Raw genomic sequence first — 22,301 nt, forward strand, 5'->3', positions numbered from 1 at the left:
CATTCTCTGTTGCAGAGAACAGAGGCCTAAACTACCATGCGATCATATGAGATCAGTAGTATGAGATCTCGCCCCACTGATCTGATGTGATCTTGTGTTACTTTAGGCCTCCATTCTCTGCGAACGTACCAAAGGCCTTGAGCAACCAAGAAAGTGAAGGATCTCGATCTTCGCAGGGTGAGTATTGAAGGCCTGGTGCCTAGGGAGACCCAAAGCGGGGGTGGGGAGGGAGGGAATAACCAAGATAAATGTTGCAGAGCTACTGTGGTCACTCGTAAGGGCGAATGACTGCCGTGGTGCTGCAATATTTATAACTTCAGGACTTGCTCATAAGTACTAGCTTTGAATGAGCGTTAAGTGAACACGTGTAACTCGGAGATTGCCTGTATAATAAAAAAGACAAAATATTTTAAGAAAAATATATGAGTCAATCAAACACAGAGAGATTAGGAATACACCTTGAAGAATTTCCACATTTGAGAAATTACAGATTTTAAAACTATAGTTATATTTCTGTTAGTTTGATGTGAATGTGCTGACTGCAGAATAACAAAATGGAGAATCTATGCAGATCAGGTTTTAAAATCTCATGGAAGATCAATTTTAAATGTAAGTCAAGTAGAATATGCAATACATTAATCAAGAGAAAACCTATCTTTTAATCAAATTATCAAAATATTTTAGGTGGGTATGGTTTAGCAGAAACAAAATCTCAGAGTGATGTTACAGATGAGTAGATTATTTATGAGCATGTCTCCTTTTCTTCTTTCTTTTATTCTCTATGAAATCACAATTGCCTGCTTCCTATTCTCTGGGCAGCAGTTTCTTTCTACAGCTCCCAAAATGATGTAAGTTACTGGCCCAAATGCTCCCAATCTTTCTAATACTTTTTCTTCTCTGAATCCTCACCTGCTGCTACTGAAATCTGCATCATAAAATGGGGATGTGGTGGCTTTGCACCGGAAGAGAATAGGTAGGGTTTTTCCTTCTCTTTTAATCTTTCACTGCTTTCTTTGTTACCATTGGGGTTATGGGTCTACAACAGGGGTGACAAACTCGCAATGTCACATGATGTATCACGATGTATCTCGACTTTTTTTGCCATTGCTGCCAATCGGGTGGGCACGGTTTCACTATGATGCATCCGCCCCACGGGCCGGCAGTTTGACACCCCTGGTCTACAACATCAAAGTCCTTCAGCCTTTGTTTTTTCCTGATCTTCTCCACTTCTACCTGGAACAATAATATGTTATTCCATATCAAGAAGAAAAAATAGTTCTGATTGCTACATAATCAGGAGCATGCATGCTTCAGTTTGGATAGGGATCATGCTGCAGTATTTCACCTACTGCTTAAACTTACCATAAGTAAGTACATCATTCTAAGTATTATGGATTCATGCAGAATATTATTGTTTATCCCAGTCAAGTATAAATTCTTCTGTTAATTGTTGTAAACTTATGTTTTCAGTATGAACATGCAATGATGGAACCATAATTGATTTAGAATATAGTATGTCCCTGATACTATATGACACATATGAAGAAATGAATTTGGCTCTGAAAAATGTATTCATTCAAGCTTTGATGCCAACAAATGGAAGCACTATTTCTATATTTTTTATGCTGGTTCTTCCCAGGCCAGAGTTTCAACAATGAAGTTTGTACTGAAATTTGAATAGAGTATTTGTATAAAGTGTGTGTGTGTACTTTGACTCCTATAATATGGAGAAGTTTTTTTGCTTTTAGCATCCGATGACAATATGATGCAATTGAATGGAAGGTCATCTACCTACACAAGCATATTTTTAGCTTCATGGATTACTTGACAATATATAGCAGACATCTGACAGTGTTTGATTGTTTAATTGGCATTGCAATCTTAGTATAGACATGCTCTGTATTAAGAAACAACTCCCATGTGACATTTGACTTGCATTTTAAAAACTGGATTTATTTGTATTTCCAGCTTCTATATATAATAATGTATTCCATTGCATATCAGTTTTGATTCCTTTATAGTTCTTGGACTATTTTTTTTAAAAAGGGATAGGATTGTAATAGTTAGGAAGCATGATAAGAAACTGAACAGGGTGTGTTGTTTCAAACACTGTTTAAAATAAAAACAGTAGTACAGAATATCACAATAGCCAGCTAAATATAGTAATGGATTAGAAAGCCATTGTTTCCAATCCTGCCATATAAACTTAGACTCTTTAAATGGAATGCCACTTGACCTTTCATCAGCCAGTGTTTGTATTTAACTGATGCAGAGACAACAGATCACCCATTGTAGGTGTCCAGTGTTGACATGACAGGCCCTTATATTTCATGCAGTCATGTTCAGGAGACATAAACCCAGCATTTTTGAGCATAAGAAAGATCTTGCCATCCAGGGATCAGCACAGCCTACAACTTATAATGACATGAAAAGTTTTTTCAACTTATCCCAACTTGTACTTTCTGCTGGCCACCTAAGACCACTGCCAGTTCTTAGACACTCAAAAATCAGTTACGTTGAAGTGGAGATTCTTGATGCCCACAGCAAAAAGCAGATCTGTGTAGTGGACAAGGTAAGTTTTTAGGAGTGCTTTTAGCAGCACATTGCAGAGTACATATCTTTTTTAAAAAATACAGTATTTTGTAGTATTTTATTTTAATCTTTGCATTGGCTTAGTGATTCTTCTCCTCAAAAATATTTCTAATTTTTTCTGCTGATTCATTAACAGAAGCAAATAGTACCGATAGGTGAGACTTATGTTGCAGTGTTTTTTTAACATTTTCTGTTAAATAAGGCAGACTATAATATAGCTTTGATGAAAACTCACTTTAATGATCCACTATAATTTTTAGATAAGATTGTGAATCAAAAAAATATGAATGTATGACCTTGCTTTTGAAATTGACCAAAATGTTGCTGAATGATTCCTGTTGTGTCCAGCCCTCCAAATTAAGTGTTTACAGATAGGACTTTTTTCTGGTTTGATTTCCATTATTTAAATGTTACATGATACCATCTGCAGCAGTTCACTGGTTCTTACGAGATGGAGCAAAAGAACTTTCCTTTAGATTTTGACATATAGTGCTTACAATGTTTAGGCAATCCTTTTAAATAAGTAATATTTGCATAATATTATTTTTTGCTATGTAGTGCTAATATTTTATATCCAATTTTATTTAACATTTGCTCTTCTGATAGCTTCAGTATTATAAATTTGACTTCTAGAATATAACTGAGTTTCTGAAAAATCATACCCATGTTTATACAAAAAGCATTTCATAAACATTTCATATGCTGTAATATTTTTGATACAGAAAAGCAAATTTGCACTGTATTGTAAAATGTTCAGAAGTGTTATAAATCCTTACAGCAACAAATGTATAAGGCACTTAGAATTAATATTTTCAGTTTGCAGAGATTGACAGGAGAATTTCAGTGGGAAAATTATTTTATTATCTCAAGTAAATCTGCTTATGAGTTATTATATTTTTAAACACTGCTCATTTTCTTTTATGAAACCTATAGACACGAGTGAGGGTAATGTCTAATAATAAAATTTGTGTGTCTGTGTGTGTATTAGATATGGAAGCTACATGACTAGATATAGTTGTATAGTGGACCAAATGCTTTCAAGAAAAGATCCCAATATATTTTGCAGCAGAAGACCAAGTGTTAAAGTTCCTATTTCCCTATGTTAACATCTAGATCTGGATTACTAGCTCTTTTAAATCTACTTTGGTCCTCTATTATAACACCTATTTGTACACAGAACATTTATCTATTAGCAAATGCTGTATGAGTATTGGGTATGTGCATTTGCTTTTATAAAGGGCTACTGTAGTGTCTTAAATGTCAATTTTTAATTTATTTGTCCATTTTTCCTTTATCTCAAGAACTTCTGGAAGCAAAGAGTATTAAAATACTAGTTGAGTTTAATTACTGATTCAACATAAAATCAAGTCAGAGTTTTTCTGTGTTGAGGACATTTAGATTTCATCATGTGTTAGGCATTTGCCTGTATTCATTGTGATTGGAACCTAAGTGACTGTCAAGGTGATATTTTAATAAAACACATGTAAACATACTTTATGATATTAGTGAAATTATGGTACTAGTGAGCAGATCAAAACATTATGAAAAAAACCTTCATTCTGAAATAATAAAATTGGTTCAGTCTAATCAATTTGTCCCATTTTAACAGAATATCTAACAAATATTTAAATATTTGTAACTGAAAGAGGCCCTAAAAGTGTTATAGATTGACTGTTTTTGTTTGCTGCATGTGAAATTGCTCAAATCAAAGTAAACGGGCTTTTGTGCACCTTATGTATGAATGCTGGATCCTTAAATATTCAGTATTTTGAATACACACACACACACACACACACACACGTGTGTGTGTGTGTGAGAGAGAGAGAGAGAGAGAAATAGCTATACCAGTCTCCCTTTAATTCTTTGTTAGCAATCCAAATTTTATATATGTAAACAAATACAAATTTTTACCTTTCTCCCATTTTTTTCAGATGCCACCATCATCAACACTTCTTGATGTAAAACATAAGTTTCACAAAATATGTAAGGATCTAATTTTTTATTTAGTGATTAAATTTAAAGACCTTACTTAAATTTAAATTAAATTACTATCTTACTATTTATTTGGACCAAGTTCATCAGAGGGTTAGACCAAACTATATAGGTAGAATATTTGCAGACTGAGCATGCTTCAGAGAGTGTTAGTGTAAAGATATTGGATTATATTATTTACTTGTGGTGGTGGTGGTGGAATTTGCACACTTTTAATTATGTTGGTAAAGATGAGTTAGTCAGCAGTGTTGAAAATAAACTATGTGCAACTACTCTTCCAATATTGTGGATAATATAATGCTTGAATTCTAAATGCACTTACCTCTCGAAATATGATTTCTAGTTGGATATATTTCTTCCTGTTGATAAGAAACAGCTCCTTCCAAAGTAATGTTGCAGTATGAAGAACTCTTTGTTTGCCCATTATCTTTCATTCTTTCATACAGCTACTTCTATTGCTTCTTCTCTCCTTTTCTATCTCATTCCTGATTAAATTGTTCACATCCTATGTCCATGATCATTCCATTTCTGCTTAGACTGCTGAGGCTACAACTTTGGAAATTATGATTATTGGCAGAGACTTAAGAATCCAATGACATGTGATTGCAGAGTTAAAATGCTTAGCCCCTCCCTTCATTAACACTTCATGCATATTATTAGTGCAGCATGTCTCTGTTACCTGAGATGAAGCTCTTATCGGAGGTAGAAAGACCAAGAACCGAATTAAAATTCATTTTTTTCATCAAACAAAAAAAATATTTTTAATATTCCTTGAACTGATATATGGACAAGCTCATTACTTGATCTGTGCATTTGCCACTATACTGTGGTATACTGATAATCTTCCTTTTTAAAAAAAGGATATTGTAGAACAGAGGACTCCAATCTTTTGGGCACCAGGGACCGGTTACGTGGAGAGAGTTTTTTCTGTGGACTGGAGGGAGCATGGTTTTGTGTGCTGCCTGCATCCTCTGGATGGGCTTTCCTTGTTTGTGTGGACCAGTTGCTGGCATGCCACGGCCCACTACTGGTCCACAGACCGGGGGTTGGGGACCCCTGTTGTAGAAGTTATAATTCAATATATAGTTCCAGGAGATTTGCTGCCTAGATTAACCATAAACTGATGCTTGCAGCTTTACTCAGTTCTCAGTTTTATTCATCCTTTCTGGGATCTGCTTGGAGGTTTTGTTTTGTTTTTTGTTTTGTTTTTAATCCCATTTATATCCCACCCTTCTCCGAAGACTCAGGGTGGCTTACAATCTAAGAAGCACAAATCAATGTGCTTAGCAATTTTGTTTTGTTTTTTGCATAAGCATTAGGACAGATATGACATTTTTGTCAACTAATTAAAAATTGATTAACAGTCTTCCCTTAGACCAGTGTTTTCAAATTTGGCAATGGCTATCTAGGGAATTCTGGAAATTGAAGGCCACATATCTTAAGTTTGTCAAATTTGAGAAATGCTGCCTTAGACAAATGAACTGAATAATTTCCCAGTATGCTTTAAATGCAATTGTGTAATTTGTTTGTGAGATTGTTTCAGAAAAGGCAATTTTGGATCGCACAGAGTTCGGAATCTAGGCTGTCCAACTCCCAAAGCCCTATCTTTAACCACTGACAGTTCCAGAGGAAGATCTTAGGTTGGGAAGGGCCTCTTCCTAAAAATTATTGCCACCAAGAAGAATTAAAACTAGACTAGATCTCATCTAGCATGTCAAATTACCATATTTCACCTGCTTGTAATTAATGACAAAACTTTAGGTTTTTTACAGAAAAAGAAATGCATTCATTCTTCATAGGAAATATGTTCCTTAATATGTTTTCTTACTCCATGTTATAACAATGGATTCAAATTCAGCATAAAAAGACTTGTGCTTTAGTTCTTAGTCCTTAGTTGAAATGAGCACCAGCTTTAATTATTAACCCACCAATTAGGATTAAAACCATTAATATATTTAACAATAAAAAAGAATCCGAATGATAGGGGTTCACATTCAGTGCTATAGTGGATAAGTTGCAATAGCTTATAAAAGCCAAGCTAGACAAAATTATTACAAAGTGTAAAGCCTGCCAATAAATCATTTGTTAATGATTAATCACCAAATTATTTCCCTATGCTTTAATATATGAATTTAGTAATATCTTGTATTAATATGTATTGATCTCTTATGAATATCAGTTAATTTTTACCATGGCAAATGAAGAAAGACAATTCAGTCAGTGAAATACATCTCAACAGTTTCACTGATTTCATTCCAAGTTTATTTTGAAGTGTAACCCTCCAATATTAAAATCAATGAATTTAAAGCTTATTTCATTTTCTTAAGTTGTTAGGCTTGTGAATAAGAAATCAGAAATACAAAGTCCTCCAGATGGTTTAGCTCATTTCCGGGAGCATTTTCCAGTTTGTGTAACAAAGAAATACAGGGTTGCCAAGTGATATCTTTATCTGTTTTGCAGTAATTCAGAAGTGTTCTTGAGACTTCTCAGGCACTAGATTCACATCTGTCTTAAAGGACATTTATTATGACCTTTGCTATTTCCAGACAATCCAACCAGGACTTGACATTTCTAGATCTATTTTACTTTCAGAGAATGTGTCTGCTTTCACTGACAACAAAGCATAGTCTTAAAGTTTCTGTTCTGGAGATTGACATGTTTTGAGACAGTATAAAATATAAGGTCCAAATTAGCAATATTCAATTTCCATCCACTCAAAAATATTGTCTAATAGATGTGGTCATTAATTTTCTCTAGCTCTCATTAAGAACTACCCCAGGGGAGTTTATATCTTATACAGAAAGATAGTGACACAAACACATAGTGACACAAAAACTACCCTTGTTACTGTCAGCCCTTCTCTTCTGTCTTTAAGCAATAACAACAACAAAACAACACATAAGTAGCCAAACAATAGAAAGTAAAACAAAAAACCCTCACATTGGTCATCATGCTGAAAGTTCCATTTTTTATGGAGCAAGGTCTGCACTGTGAAAGTAAAATGTTGCTTTCCTCATTTTGTCCTTATAACTCCTCCACTAGCAATTGACCATTCCAATAAGTTTCAGCTTTTGATGCACATTTCTAGAGCTAGCTGGGGACTGTATTCTTTCTATGGAATAGCAAGGAGTTGCAAACTGAGCAACAAATATATTCTTTATTGTACTTTATGTGTTCTGAAACAACTCAAAATTTCAGATTTGGAATACTTTTCGTAAGAGATGAAATCTGGAATTTTGGTAAGAGATTCAAAATTCTGAAGATGTTTTGATGTAGCATATTTTAACATTATGTTTAGATAGTGACATGCATTTTTATCTTAATTTTTTATGATCAAAAAGTTATAATTTCTTAATGAACTGGTTAAATATCAGGGTGACTTTATTATTTATCATGATAAAACAAATAACTTTATAGGTTTGATATTAATTCAGATTAATAGTTTTAAATATATTGACATGGTTCAAATTATCCACAACACAAAGCTTATCACCCTTTTCATGCATTGCTTCTATCTCAATTTGTAAGAACATCAAAATAGCAAAATTCAGTTAGCAGCTGGTCTCCAAAGCAAATCTAAATTTCTGGATTCTTTATAAAATAATAGTGATAATTTATTTATTATTCAAGTACCCTGTCATACTATAAAGCAATAGTACTGAAGCAATAAACTTCAGACTGATGTGGCAAAGTAATAGGAATCTTACTGTTTAATAAAGGCCTGGGAGTAAAGTATTTTTTTTTCCACTTATTTGAGAACAGGTCCACAATGGTACCCATCTCGCATAGGCCTGCGACTAGAACGTAGTAAGTATTCATTTTCCTATCAAAATATTTTAAAGTCTCCTTTCCCTGAGGAAAATAATTCATTTCCCACATTACTACATACTGTATAGATTTAGGTACACATATTTTCTGTTGGAAATTCTAACTACATAAATATCTGTTTTGTACAGTACAGAAAATGCAATTCCAAAAAGTGAATCATTGGAATGTTTGTACATAGAATATAGAATGACAGGGTTGGAAGGAACCTTGGAAGTCTTTTAATTTTCAGGATATGGGAGCACTTTATTAAGCATTTGTTCCTAGATATTTATATTTGGTGGATCATAACAAACTGTGGCAAGTCCTTAAAGAGATGGGCATACCAGACCATCTTATTTGTCTCTTGAGAAACCTATATGCGTGCCAAGAAGCAACAGTGAGAACTGGACACGGAACCACTGATTGGTTGAAAATTGGGAAAGGAGTCCGGCAAGGCTGTATACTGTCGCCTTGCCTATTTAACTTATATGCAGAGCACATCATGAGAAAGGCAGGGCTAGATGAATCCAAAGTTGGAATTAAGATTGCCGGAAGAAACATCAACAACCTAAGATATGCAGATGATACCACTCTAATGGCAGAAAGTGAAGAGGAACTAAAGAGCCTCTTGTTGCGAGTGAAGAAGGAAAGTGCAAAACTTGGGTTGAAACTAAACATTAAGAAAACCAAGATCATGGCATCTGGCCCTCTCAATTCCTGGCAAATAGATGGGGAAGAAATGGAGGTAGTGACAGATTTTATTTTCCTGGGCTCCAAGATCACTGCAGATGGGGACTGTAGCCAAGAAATTAAAAGACGCTTGCTCCTTGGGAGGAAAGCCATGGCAAATCTAGACAGCACACTAAAAAGCAGAGACATCACCCTGTCAACAAAAGTGCGTATAGTCAAGGCTATGGTCTTCCCAGTTGTAATATATGGCAGTGAAAGCTGGACCATAAGAAAGGCTGAGCGCCAAAGAATTGAAGCCTTTGAACTATAATGCTGGAGAAGACTCCTGCGAGTCCCTTGGACTGCAAGGCGATCAAACCAGTCAGTCCTAGAGGAGATCAACCCTGACTGTTCTTTAGAAGGCCAGATCCTGAAGCTAAAACTCAAATACTTTGGCCACCTAATGAGAAGGAAGGACTCACTGGAGAAGAGCCTAATGCTGGGAAAGGTTGAGGGCAAGAGAAGAAGGGGACGACAGAGAATGAGGTGGCTGGATAGAGTGACTGAAGCAGTAGGCGTGAGCTTAAATGGACTCCAGAAAATGGTAGAGGACAGGAAGGCGTGGAGGAACGTTGTCCATAGGGTCGTGATGGGTCAGACACGACTTCACAACTAACAACAACAACAATTTATATTTGTCACCATCATAACAAAAATATCCCTTACACTCAATTGTTAAACAATGAATCAAGAAAAAGAGTTTAGCAAATACTCTGTTGCTAAGCTTTTCACTAATATTGGCAAGAGTTTATAAACAGATGTCTACTTCTTTTAACTGAGGGATGGTCAGCTGGAATGTTGAAAAAGAGTTGAGATTCCCTCTAGGAGTTTCCATAGGAACCTCAAATACTTTTGATAACGGGGAGGTGTGAAGGAACATATACTGCTCAAAAAAAATCAAGGGAACAGAAAATAAGACATCCTACTATTAAATACAGTACATTGTGTTGTTTAAGTGTTCCCTTTATTTTTTTGAGCAGTATATAAAGCATTCTAATTCACTTCTTCACTATTCATTCTTTTTCAGAAGTGTTCTGTAAATGCAAACCAGGCTGAACAAAGAGAATGCATATCCTTCCGACTGATTTATATAAATATATTCCATGTTTATGGTGATCATTCTTTCCTAGCCTATATGTACAAATATGAAATGTGTCACTGTGCCAATTTTCTTGCTGAAATTAGCAAATTGGGAATTATGTGAAAAGACATCTTGAGAGAAGATGTATAAATAAATAACTACAGTCAAACTAGGACAATAAAACATCAGACAGAAAGTATTAGAAACCATAAGATAAGTAAGAGTTGAGGAAACCCACACAGATGGCAGTCAGTATGGGGCATTCACAGTTCAGCAGACTCTTTGCTATACACGTACACAAAAAGACATGTCCAGAGAGATGAAAAGAAGGAAGAAAATTTGGGCTACAGTAGTTCCCCAGAGTTATTACCAGGTTGAAACTGTTATCAGGGTGACTTTGGTTGCATTGACTCTATAGCACCTCTCAGCCTACTGACAACAAAGGCCAGTGATGGTATAGGCAACAAGCTAGGAATTTCTTCTTTGTATTTCTTTATCTCTCACTTTCCCTGGTTGCTTTTGTCTTCCTAGCACATTGATTTTTGATGCTCTCCCTGTTGGTATGTAACTAATTAGGAAATAGGTGGTTTTGCTTGACCAACTTTCCTTTACAATTCCACCATCTCTTCTTTTAATAATCCTTCCTTCTGTTAAAGTTACAGAGAACTGCTGCACTAAGTTATTGCTCAGGTTACATTTGTACTCTGCAGAAACATAGTCAGAAAACACTATGGCTTATTAAAAGGCACTCAAGTAAATATCCCTGATGCACAATTACTATATCCCCATGATTGCATTCAGTAGTGGTTAAGGGACTGCTGGTACATATATTATTTGACAATTTCATTCGGTACCATAGAAAAGCAAACATAGTATTTCATTTGTTAGGCTTTTTATCAGAATTTCTTTCTGCTCATACATATTAACAGGGAAATATTGTGCAGGATATAATTATGTCTCCTGTTCTTGCTTTCTTTTTTAACAGATGGGCCCTATTTAAAAGATTCTGTTAATATAAAGAGTCTTGCAGCATCTTCTATTATTACACTGTATTTCACAGACATGGGACAGCAAGTGAGCTGGATAACAGTAAGTATAAGTTTTCTTGAAGCACCAATATACACAGCCATATAATTCAGTTCTAAAACAGCTCATATAATGTAAATGTATATTAAAAAAAACCCTTTCTCATTCCTATAGGCAGTATGTGTCTCCTTCAATCTCAATATGGGATGTAAATATAATATGATATATAACATGGTATGATAATTATTTTTTAAAGATATTTTATTGATTTTCCAGTTTTACATATAAGTAATTAGAAGACAATGTGGTAATTGGGTTAAACAATAGTTCAGTAATACAATCTTTAGTAGCTATCTCAGGTTACATCATCAAATATTTCTTCTCTGTTTTCCTTAACATTTGCTATTTCATATTTAAGCTAACAAATTTCTAATTGTTTCAAAACTTAATATAAACTTCATTATCACATTTATAAATACATTTTTTTGCTTATACATATCAATAAATCTCAATGAACAATCAATGTCCTGTTATTAAATTTTACCTAATTTTAATTTTTAATTATGTATTTCCAGTTTGATCTGTAGTATCCATAGTATTTAACTTTCAGGTAACCCAAATTTCCTTTATCTTACTTCATAAAAATTATGATGTCTAAAATGCACATATTAGTTACTTAACTATATTCTTATTCTATTCCATAAACATTTTCTACTACATTACCACCTTGATAATAGAGTGTCCTTTATTAGTTCAAATTCATCATCTTTATTTTCTGGGCTAGTCAATAATTCAAACCTATTTTCTAATAGTTACTTTTCATTTCCCTTGCAAATCGAAATCTTCAATATTAAACAGATTAATCCCTTATTTTTTACTATTTTCCAACTATTTCAAATCTAGTAATCAAATTTCTTTTTGTCTCAAAATCTCCCTTTACCCCATTAGCTGACAGTTTAGGATCCTCTCTAATAAATCAAAAGGCCCCAGTTTTTCAACCTAATTCTAGCTTTCTTCTTTTGCCAACCAGGCTTCCATACCAATGCTTTTAAATCATCAGATAGATCTCCCTTCATTCTTGTATATATTATTTGAATTAAAGGAGACCATTTCATTGCCAATTTTCTGAAAGATCTGGCCCATTTATAATCATTAGGTTGTCACCCTGATATCCCAGATCCCCGTGTTTGTTCTGATATAGTTATCTTCAATTCGATCTGGTCTTTTTGTTTCTCAAATTTCTTCTGGTTTGCTTAGAAGGTCATTTCCAGTTTGGGAGTTATTGTTTCATTGTCTGGATTTTCAGTAGACTGTGCTTGTTGTTCTGTAAAGCCCTCTGTCTTGGTATCCACTTGGCATCTCCTGTTGTTTTTTTGAGTTAGTAGTTTTCTAGCTGCAATCAGGGTTTCACTTTCTGGTGGTAAACTGGCACCTTTGTCTTTCAGATTAGTTTTGAGTTTCTCAGTGTTTGCCAAAATGCTTTTAAGTAAAGATTTTAACATATCGTCTTTTGTTGATCCTCCTCCATTTCTGACATAGAGAAGATCTTTCTAGTGAAGGCTATTTATTAAACAAGAGTCAGGAAATGTTCACCTCCACCATTCCTAGAAGCCAATTTCACTGCCCAGCTGCTTTCTCCAAGATAAGTCTCTCATAGATAATACCAAGGTCAGATCTGGGCTGTGAGCAAGTCTCTTTGTCAGAAGTAATAAAAACTGGCATACCAAGATTCGCCACAGGATGTCCCTGATAGTATTTAGTCTTTTTCAGATCCCAGGCTAGGTTCTTATCGGATTTAAGTTCTTTTTGCAAATAAAGTAGAATAGCAGGTTCCAGTAAGAATAAGAACTTTTTGGATCCTCAAATTCCAAACAGAAAATAGATATCCAATTGTGTTAAATAGATCTTTTCAAAGCTTTGTTTCCCCTGAGTAAGCAGATGCCGCCATTTTGGAGGGTGGGGATAAATTTTCAAGAAGCTTTTAACAGGAAAAGTACTTGGGGTACAGAGAAGGTAAAATCTCACCCAATTTCTCCACATTGCTTTCAAGGTGCTTGTTAGTAAGTTTGGCCTCGGCTGTCAGCAGCTTGATGATGGGCCATAAATGGCCGATCTTTTCCCTGTCAGTTTGAAGAGCTGCCCTGGATCAAACAGGAGGGCTACCACCCTTCCACAATTACTCGGGGGTCCTTTTCATGCTTGTCGCCCCTACAGGGTGACTTCCAACCCTCTTAAGGGTCCCCTAGCAGGAGAAAACCAAATGGTGGAGGGAGCTATCGCCCCACATGTCTGCCAGTGCCGCAATCACAAACTGGAAGCCTCATGGCATGATAATTTTGACTGTGTGGTCCAGGAAGAGAGTCTTCTCTGCCATTGCCTCTGGCCCCTGTAACATTCTTCCTCAGAGGTGAAGTGGGCCCCCACTCTCTTGGCCCTTCAGAAATGTCTCTTGAGGCTCACAAAAGCATGCAACCATGGCCCCAGTTAGCACCTTGATATCCTCCTCTTATTTTGAACTCAAATTTTATCTAGATTGACCACTAATTTAAAATTTATATATAGAATTTATGTTTCATATTTTACTTGTAGACTGATCAGAATCACTCTATGAGGATGATGGTGATTTTCTAAGTTTGAGATATAAATAATATCTATATGTATATGTATAAATATGCATATGCATGTAACTGGGTATACAGTATGTATATAATATCATATGACAAGATGAGGAAGACATTTAAAAAGTAACCCACTTTCTTTACAGAAGCATTCTAACCAGATCACCAAGAGGTGGATTTTATTTTTATAGGTTATCAAATTTAAAACCAAATTGCCACTAACAGTAATCTCAGAAGAATTATAGAATATGATAAATGAAGAATGGACCATTCTAGATGAAATAGCAAAAAAAAATTTTTTAATAAGATCAATTAAAATGATACATAGTGGGAATCAAGCTTCCAATTGTACAGAATTTTCTTAGGAAGAATGTTACAAAAAGTTGATCATGGGGAAAAAACAAGACAATGTAAATATTAGACCAGATGTCACAGCCAAAAGATCTTTTGCTAAGTTTTCAGTAGTTCAATGCATTTGTTAGAGAAAGGTACATTAGGTATCTAGTTTCACCCAGCATACAAAGCTTTCTTTAGTTCTGAAAACACAAAAGCCATTGGTCCCCAATTTGTTTTTTACTGCTAACCAAAAATGCTGAGTCATTACTATCACTGTAGGATGAATCTAAATGAATCAGCCAGGCATATGAAGTTTGTGGTCTGAACTGAATATTGACTCTGGTATTCATGGAATCAAGCGACACATTCCTGTCCTCCTACTATCTCTCAGTCATGTATAAATAGATGATATATACAGTAGAAGCATACTTATCATTCAGTACATTTTGTATCAGCTGGATTTGACCTTTTTTGTGAAAATTCAACCTGCTTCAGTATTTTCAACTGTAGGAAACCAAGACAAGAGTATTAAATAATATGGGATGCAGATATTTTTCTTTTTGAAAAAATGAGAGCAATAAGTAAGTATGACGGATCTAGAGTGGACCACCATTTAAATATGAGCCAGAAGTCCTGCCAAAAAGGCCAATATAGTCTTAAGTTGCATCAATAGATGATTAGCATTAAGTGATAGTGATAGTACTGCTTTTTACTGCAACAATGAGGCCACACTTGGAATGCTGTGTTCAGGTCTGGTCACAATTATACAAAAAAAGATGCTGAGAGTATAGAAAGTGTGCAGAGAAGCTAAATATGTCTAGCATATCAAAGAAAAGGATTAGAGGTGATGTGGTTACTGTCTTCCATTATTTGAGGGGCTGTCACAGAGAAGAGGCGAAGACTTATAAAACCTGAGGACAGGACAAGAAGCAATGGGTTGCTTCTCATTGATCTCTCATTAAAGAGAAATCCAACCTAGAAGCAGTGAGAAATTTCCTGATAGTGAGAAGAATTAATCTTCTTGCCTCCCGGAGTTCTGGCTGCTAGAGGTTTTCAAGAATAAACTGGACAACATTTTGTCCAGAACAGACAATTTGAGCAGCAAGTTGGACTAGAAGACTTCCAAGCTCATTTTCAGCCTTCTGATTATATTATTCTTTCCTATTCTCATGTTTACTATTTTTAAAAGAAGCATGGGAAAAATATTTTGAAATTTGATTATGGCAAACTCTTCAAAGTCTTCAGTTGAAAATGGAGAATTAAGATCTGTAAACAGTTCAGCATCTCTATTAACTTCACCCTGTTATATAAAAAGAATTATATAATTCTTTTATATACAATTATTTTTATATAAATTATAAAAAAAAGAAAAAGCATTTGCAGTCATTTTTATGCTTCTATACCATAAATGATTGCTGAAACTTGATGTGGTCTTTACTTTTAAATTGGTGGAGCAGTGGGCTAATGCCTCCTTAAGTAACACCAGCTGCCTGCAATTAGTGCAGGTTCGCATCCCACCAGGCTCAAGGTTGACTCAGCCTTCCATCCTTCCGAGGTAGGTAAAATGAGGACCCAGATTGTTGGGGGCAATTAAGCTGACTTTGTAATAATGCCGCTTGGGTGTGTGTGTGAAAGCCCTAATAAGCAGGCTTATACATAGAATGAAGGCTACTGCTAAGTTTGTAAGCCGCCCTGAGTCTTCGGAGAAGGGCGGGATATAAATGGAATTTTTTAAAAAAAAATGTTTAAAATCTAATTTTGGTGCTCTAAAAATTCAAATCACATTTTGAATTGAATTTTGTCTGTATCATAGTTCAAATCTAAACCAGATGTTAGCCTTTTTTCACATTCTTACTCATTTATCATCAAAAGAACATTAAGCAAGGATTCCTCCCTCCTCTCCTTCCTCCCTTTCTTCCCTCCCTTCCTGCTATTTTATATCTCTACTTTCCTTCTCTTCCTTCCTTCTTTGCTCTTTCTCTCCCTTCCTCTCTCTTTCCCTCCTTCTCCAGATTTCTACAATTTAGTGCTATAGCTTCAACTCTTTTGGAAAACAAGTTTGAATGTTACTCAGATTCTTGGTTTAAATCAAAATTTAATAAGAAATTTTCTGCATCAGATAAATTCTACATTTAATTCCTTTTAGTGATAGCAATTGTATTCAATTTTTTCAACTCAAGATAAACAGCTCATTTGGACCACAAACATGGAATTCTGTGACATCACATGTGGCTGGGAATTACAAGCAGAAATAGAGGCAGTCTGCCCCTGGTGATGTCACAAAGGTGGAGATCTGGCTACACAGCTATACACCACTTTCTGATACTTGTTTGTGACTTTCTGATATGGTATATCTGCAGATCTTTTGTGGCACATAACTGTTCCATGGAAGAGCAGTTGAATTCCTTTGCTCTAAAGTCTTATTTTTAGTTGTCAAATTTTCTTCAACATCAACTTGTTATATGATGTAACTCTGTTTCATTGATTCAAACAAGATATTTGAAGTGAATATCAATTTCTATTAATACTGCTGCGTATTTTATGTAAAAACTGTGTTTTGACTGTACCTACTAAACTTTTTTTATTGAAAAGTTTTACAATACATTTTTAAATACAAAAAAGCGCCCCCCTCCTCCCCCTCCCCTCTCCCCAACCCCTCCCTACCCTACCTTCCCCCCTCCCCGACTTCCCAGAGCTGAATACAGGCTATAAAAATACAAACAAACATAATCTAAAATATGCTAACAACAATAAAACATTAAGTTCTATCGCACTTTAACTCTCCATCGTCAAATTATTAATAAAATAACTATTAACTAATTATACATCATATAAATCCACTACTTATTCAAATGCTAAATGAAACTTTTTAGTCCCATATTTATTCTGAATATATTCAATCCATCTCCTCCATTCCACAATGTATCTCTGTTGCGATTGGTCTTTCAAATACGCTGAAATCTTTGCCATTTCCGCCAAGTTAGAAATTTTAAAGTCTATTCTTCTATAGTCGGCAGTTCTTCCATCTTCCAATATTGAGCTACTAAAAGTCTCGCTGCCGTAATTAAATTCAACATCAACTTAGCATCTATAACAGTAGTATCTGTAATAATACCCAATAAAAACAATTGCGGAGAAAACTTTATCCTTTTCTTAAATATCTTTTGCATATTCCACCAAATTTTAATCCAAAAAGCTTTAACCTTTTTACAAGTCCACCATATATGAAAATACGTTGCATCCTCACAACCACACCTCCAACATTTGGGCTGGCAATTCGGATACATACTTGCTAATTTTTTAGGGTCTAGGTGCCACCTATAAAACATTTTATAAAAATTCTCTCTTAAATTTTGGGCCTGTGTAAATTTTACATTTCTAACCCAGATCTTTCCCCAAGTATCCATTGTTATAACTTCTTGAAAATTCTGAGCCCACTTTATCATACAGTCTTTAACAAGTTCCGTTTCTGAATCAATTTCTATCAATGCATTATATATCCTTTTTATATGTGCTTGACCTTGATCTCTAATTTGTTTTACCAAATTTTCATCAGTCATCGAAAAACCAACTTTCTGGTCCTCTTTCCATTTAGCGTGTAATTGCCCATACTGAAACCAAGTTTGTACAATTTTTTCTTCTTTTAGAATTTTATATGACTTTAGTTTCCATACATTCCTCTCTAAGCTTAAAATTTCCTTATATGTAGTCACATCATGTTTAAATCCCATTTCTATTGCGTGTTTAGGTATTGCCCAAATGGGTATCTTATAGTTTAACTTATGTCTATACTTTTTCCAAACTCTCAACAGAGCATACCTTAAAATATGTATCTTAAACACATTATCCACCTTCTTGTCATACAATAAATATGCATGCCAACCAAATAACAAATCATGACCCTCAAGCTTTAATAATCTCCCTTGTGTCAAATTAAACCAGTCACTTATCGCTGACAAAGCAGCAGCCTCATAATATAATTTAAAATTAGGCATTTTAAGACCACCTCTTTCACACGTATCTTGCATTATCTTAAATTTAACTCGTGGTTTTTTCTCTGCCCAGACAAATTTATTAGTTCTTTTTTGCCATTCCTCCAGATTTAAATCCTTTTTAAGTATAGGTATCATTTGAAATAAAAATAGAAATTTTGGCAAAACTTTCATTTTCACTGCTGCAATTCTTCCCAATAAGGATAATTGTAATTTTTTCCAACTATCTAATTCTTTTTGTATTTTTCCCCATAACATTTCATAATTATTTTTATATAACTTCACATTTGAGGCTGACAAATATATCCCCAAATATTTAATCTTTTTAACTATTTCAAATCCTGTTAGCTCTTCTAAAACAGCCTTTTGTGATACTGTCATATTTTTAGACAATATTTTAGTTTTTTGTATGTTGATCTTAAATCCAGAAACTTTCCCATATAACATTATTATCTCCATCAGTTCTACAACTGAATAATCCGGCTGGGTTACTGTAACACCCAGATCATCTGCAAACGCCCTCAATCTATAATCCTGATCTCTTATTTGAATTCCCCTAATTTTTCCCGAATCACGTATTTTAATCAGTAATATTTCCAATGTTAAAACAAATAATATAGGTGACAATGGGCACCCCTGCCTTGTGCCCTTTTCAATATTACATAGTTCAGTCAAACTATTATTAACTATTATATGGGCTGTTTGCTTTTGATATATTGCCCTAATTGGTTGCAGAAATTTGTCCCCAAATTCCATTTTCTCTAGTACTTTGATCAAAAATTGCCAATCCAATTGATCAAAGGCTTTTTCAGCATCCTACTAAACTCTTGTATCTGTAAACTTTTACTGGATGAAATGGTGCATCATAGGACAAGTTGTTTTCAACCAAGGTATCTAAATCTATAACTGAATATAGACCATAATTCCTATACTGCATCTACTAATCCCTCAGATGAGAGGGATTTATATGGATAACCTATTCGAGAGTCAATATTGTGCAGAGGCTTTCTGACAGTATTTGGGAATTCATGGTAAATTTAGCATCAAAGTCACCAGCTGACTTTGAGGAGGGCAATAAGTGGATTACTCCGTCAATCCTTGCACTTTAATTTGTCTTATAGTAAGCTGTTAGTACATCTGCTGGCCTAATGCTTGGGACAAAGAAAAATCTGGCTACAACGAAAGAGCAAATTTAGATTGCCCTAGATTTAGATTGTTTCAAGGATTAGAGCAAGGAGGTGTCGTGATCTTTTGGCTTTTGCTGAAAGAGCTGTAAAACATTTCTCAGGAATATAGGCCTTATCTTACTGTTCTCCTTATATTAACCAATCTTTCTCTGTTCCTTTTTTATTTTTGTTTTTTCAGGTTTTCCTAACTGAATATACAGGTCCTCTTCTAATCTATCTGTTGTTTTATTTTCGCTTCTCAACTATTTATGATGCAAAAGAAAGTGCAAGATGTTTACGCCATCCTGTAGTTCAGTAAGTAAGAATGCCTGCATTTAATATTTATTTATATAGATACATAAATGTGTGCACAACACACATACACACATAGAGAAAGAGAGAGACAGAAAGTGATAGAAGGAAACAACTGGCTGTCAGATTTTGTTACTCTCTGGAATTTATTTTCAGTCCCCCTTGGAAACAAATAAAATTCCTTTTATGTAGTGAGCTATGAATACAAACCCAATACCCTTATTAATATTGGCAGTTATTGGCTGTCTATGATGTCACCATCTTTTCCACTTTTTATTTCTCCTGAAAGTAGTTTTCCATTCATGTTCTCCTCTTACATTTAAAATTTGCCTAATGTTATTTGATCTTCCACAAATATGCAAAAAAAATTATTCAGAAAATATTTTGTACATTATAGGAAATTCTATCATCTCCCTCCCTCTCTTATCTATTTTAAATCTTAAAGGGGAAAACAACCCAAGAAGCTTGTGAAAAGAATATGATTATAAATGCCCAGTCCATCACAATACTACTGGAAAAGAAAAATAAGAAATCCAAGAAGAAACCATCATGGTTACACAAGTCTCTGACAAACTGAAAGACAACAAAGATAAATATAAAAAATGGAAAGTGGGATATATAACTAAGGCAGGATTCCAACAAATAGCCTGAACTTGCAAAGATGAAGTCAGGAAAACTAAGGCTCAAAATGAAGTAAGACTTGCAACTAATATCAAAAACAATAAAAAAAGTTTCTTTTAACATATAAAACAAAAAAAGTCAAGCAAACAATTGGCCTACTAATGGCAAATGATGGCAAAGAAGTAACAGGCAGTAGAGTAAAAACAGAGCTGCTTAACTCATTATTTGCATCAGTCTTCATGCAAAAAGAAAAGCTAGCTCAACCTAACAAAAACATAACACTAAAAGACTGTCTAGAAACACAAGTTAAAATAGGCAATGTATAGGTACAGACTAGATGAAACTTGGCTCAACAGCAGCAACTACGAGAGGAATCTGGGAGTCCTTGTAGACTTTCACTTAAATATGAGCCAGCAATGTCTCACAGTTATCAAAAAGCCAACACAATTCTAGGCTTTTGTATTAACAGAATGATAGAATAAAGATCACAAAAAGTAATATTACTGCTTTATAATGCCTTGGTAAGACCAGGGCTTTTTTTCTCATAGAACGCTCAGAATGGCATTCCGGCACCTTTTTTTGTGCGCGCGCACACACACACACACACACACACACACACTTTTGCACAAGCTGTGCTACTCCCTCCAAACTTGCACATCCTACTTTCCTCACTTGCCTTCCCAAACTCCAAACTAGGACATGTGAGTTTGGAGTTGGAGAAGGCGAGCGAGGAAAGTAGGACACGTGAATTTGGAGTTTGGGAAGGTGTGCATCCAATGGCGACTGCCGCTTCAGCACTGTCAGCGAGAGAGTTTGCACAGGAGCGGGCTGGCAAGGAGCACATTGCAAAACTTCCACTCCCTCTGCCATCAGCCAGCCCTTAGCAGGCGCTGAGCAGAGAGCAGACTTGCAGCATGACAAAAACCCCTGGCCTCGACAAGGCACTGAAGATGTCTCTGCAGAGGAAGGTTCATTCAGCAGCTAGTGGGTGTGTTGGTGTGTGTGTGTTGGTGTGTGTATTCTGTGTTTCACAGCCTACTTCCCTCGCTTGTCTTCTCTGAACTCCAAACTGGGAAGACAAGTGTAGGATGCTCATCTTGGAGTTGGAGAAGTTTGGAGTTGGAGAAGGCAAGCGTGAGAAGTAGGCCATGTGAGTTTGGAGTTTGGAAAGGTGAGGAGATTTGGAACTTCTCTCAGGCTAATTTAGCTGTTGGAATTGCTCACAAGATTGGAAGCTCTGTGTCAATGCTGCTAACATCGAATGTTATTGCTTGACAAGAGATGAAGAAGTAGCTATTTCATATGTTAAACTTGTGTATTACTTTAAGACTTGTGTATTGTTTTAGTTTAAAATTGGTGGGAGGAAAGAGTAGGAATGCACTTTGAAGGCCATTTGTCTCTCTAAAGAAGATAAGGCTTTGGCGGTTCTTCTAATGAAGGGAAGCTGATTCTTTAAATTAATTGGAGAATATGATTAATGACAAAATTAGAAAGGTGGAGAATTGTGTTTTAATATATTGTGCAAGGGGCGGAGATTTCAGATTCCAGCTTCCTTCGAGCAAGCATTTGCCGGTGTATTAGGCTAATAAAGAACTTTTAAGGTAAACAATGCCTCAGAGTCACTTGAAAAGCCCATACGTTGGAAACTTGATATCAAGCTGGAATCTACCTACTTTTTAAACTAATTAGGGAGTTCCGACCTCCCGTCACTTTCTCTAAGTTTGGGAGGCAGACAGGAAAGAGTTGGAGAAGATCCCACAATGGAGGAAGAAAAATTGCCTGAAGCCAGTTCCCCGGCACCTGCAGCCTCCCCAGTGGGGGAAGGGCCAGCAAAGAAGCTGGCACAGAAAAGAGTTTCAGCAATCCTCCCAGCTGGGAGCCAGACCCAAACAACCAGGAGGACTGGTCTGGTTGTCAGAGTGGATTAAGCCCAGAGAATAGGAGCCTCGGAGCAGCCAGACCATCCCCAAGGGTTTCAAAGGCAGAGGAAGTGGGATGACAACAAAGAGAATCCTGCACATCGTATTCC

At 35.5% G+C, this 22,301-nt stretch overlaps 1 protein-coding gene across 1 annotated transcript in view; it reads left to right on the forward strand.

Annotated features, from left to right (window-relative positions):
- Positions 1-2,338: 2,338 nt before the first annotated feature.
- Positions 2,339-22,301, forward strand: part of TECRL (trans-2,3-enoyl-CoA reductase like) — a gene marked incomplete at both ends in the record, with an annotated part of 52,136 nt that continues 32,173 nt past the window's right edge. The window contains 5 exons of the mRNA XM_083377164.1: positions 2,339-2,572; positions 4,524-4,575; positions 8,347-8,391; positions 11,187-11,290; positions 19,539-19,654. Coding sequence (XP_083233290.1) covers positions 2,339-2,572; positions 4,524-4,575; positions 8,347-8,391; positions 11,187-11,290; positions 19,539-19,654 — 551 coding nt within the window. The remainder of the gene's footprint in view (positions 2,573-4,523; positions 4,576-8,346; positions 8,392-11,186; positions 11,291-19,538; positions 19,655-22,301) is intronic.

This window comes from Vipera ursinii, assembly GCF_947247035.1.
Source record: "Vipera ursinii genome assembly, chromosome: Z".
NCBI classification, from domain to species: Eukaryota; Metazoa; Chordata; class Lepidosauria; order Squamata; family Viperidae; genus Vipera; species Vipera ursinii.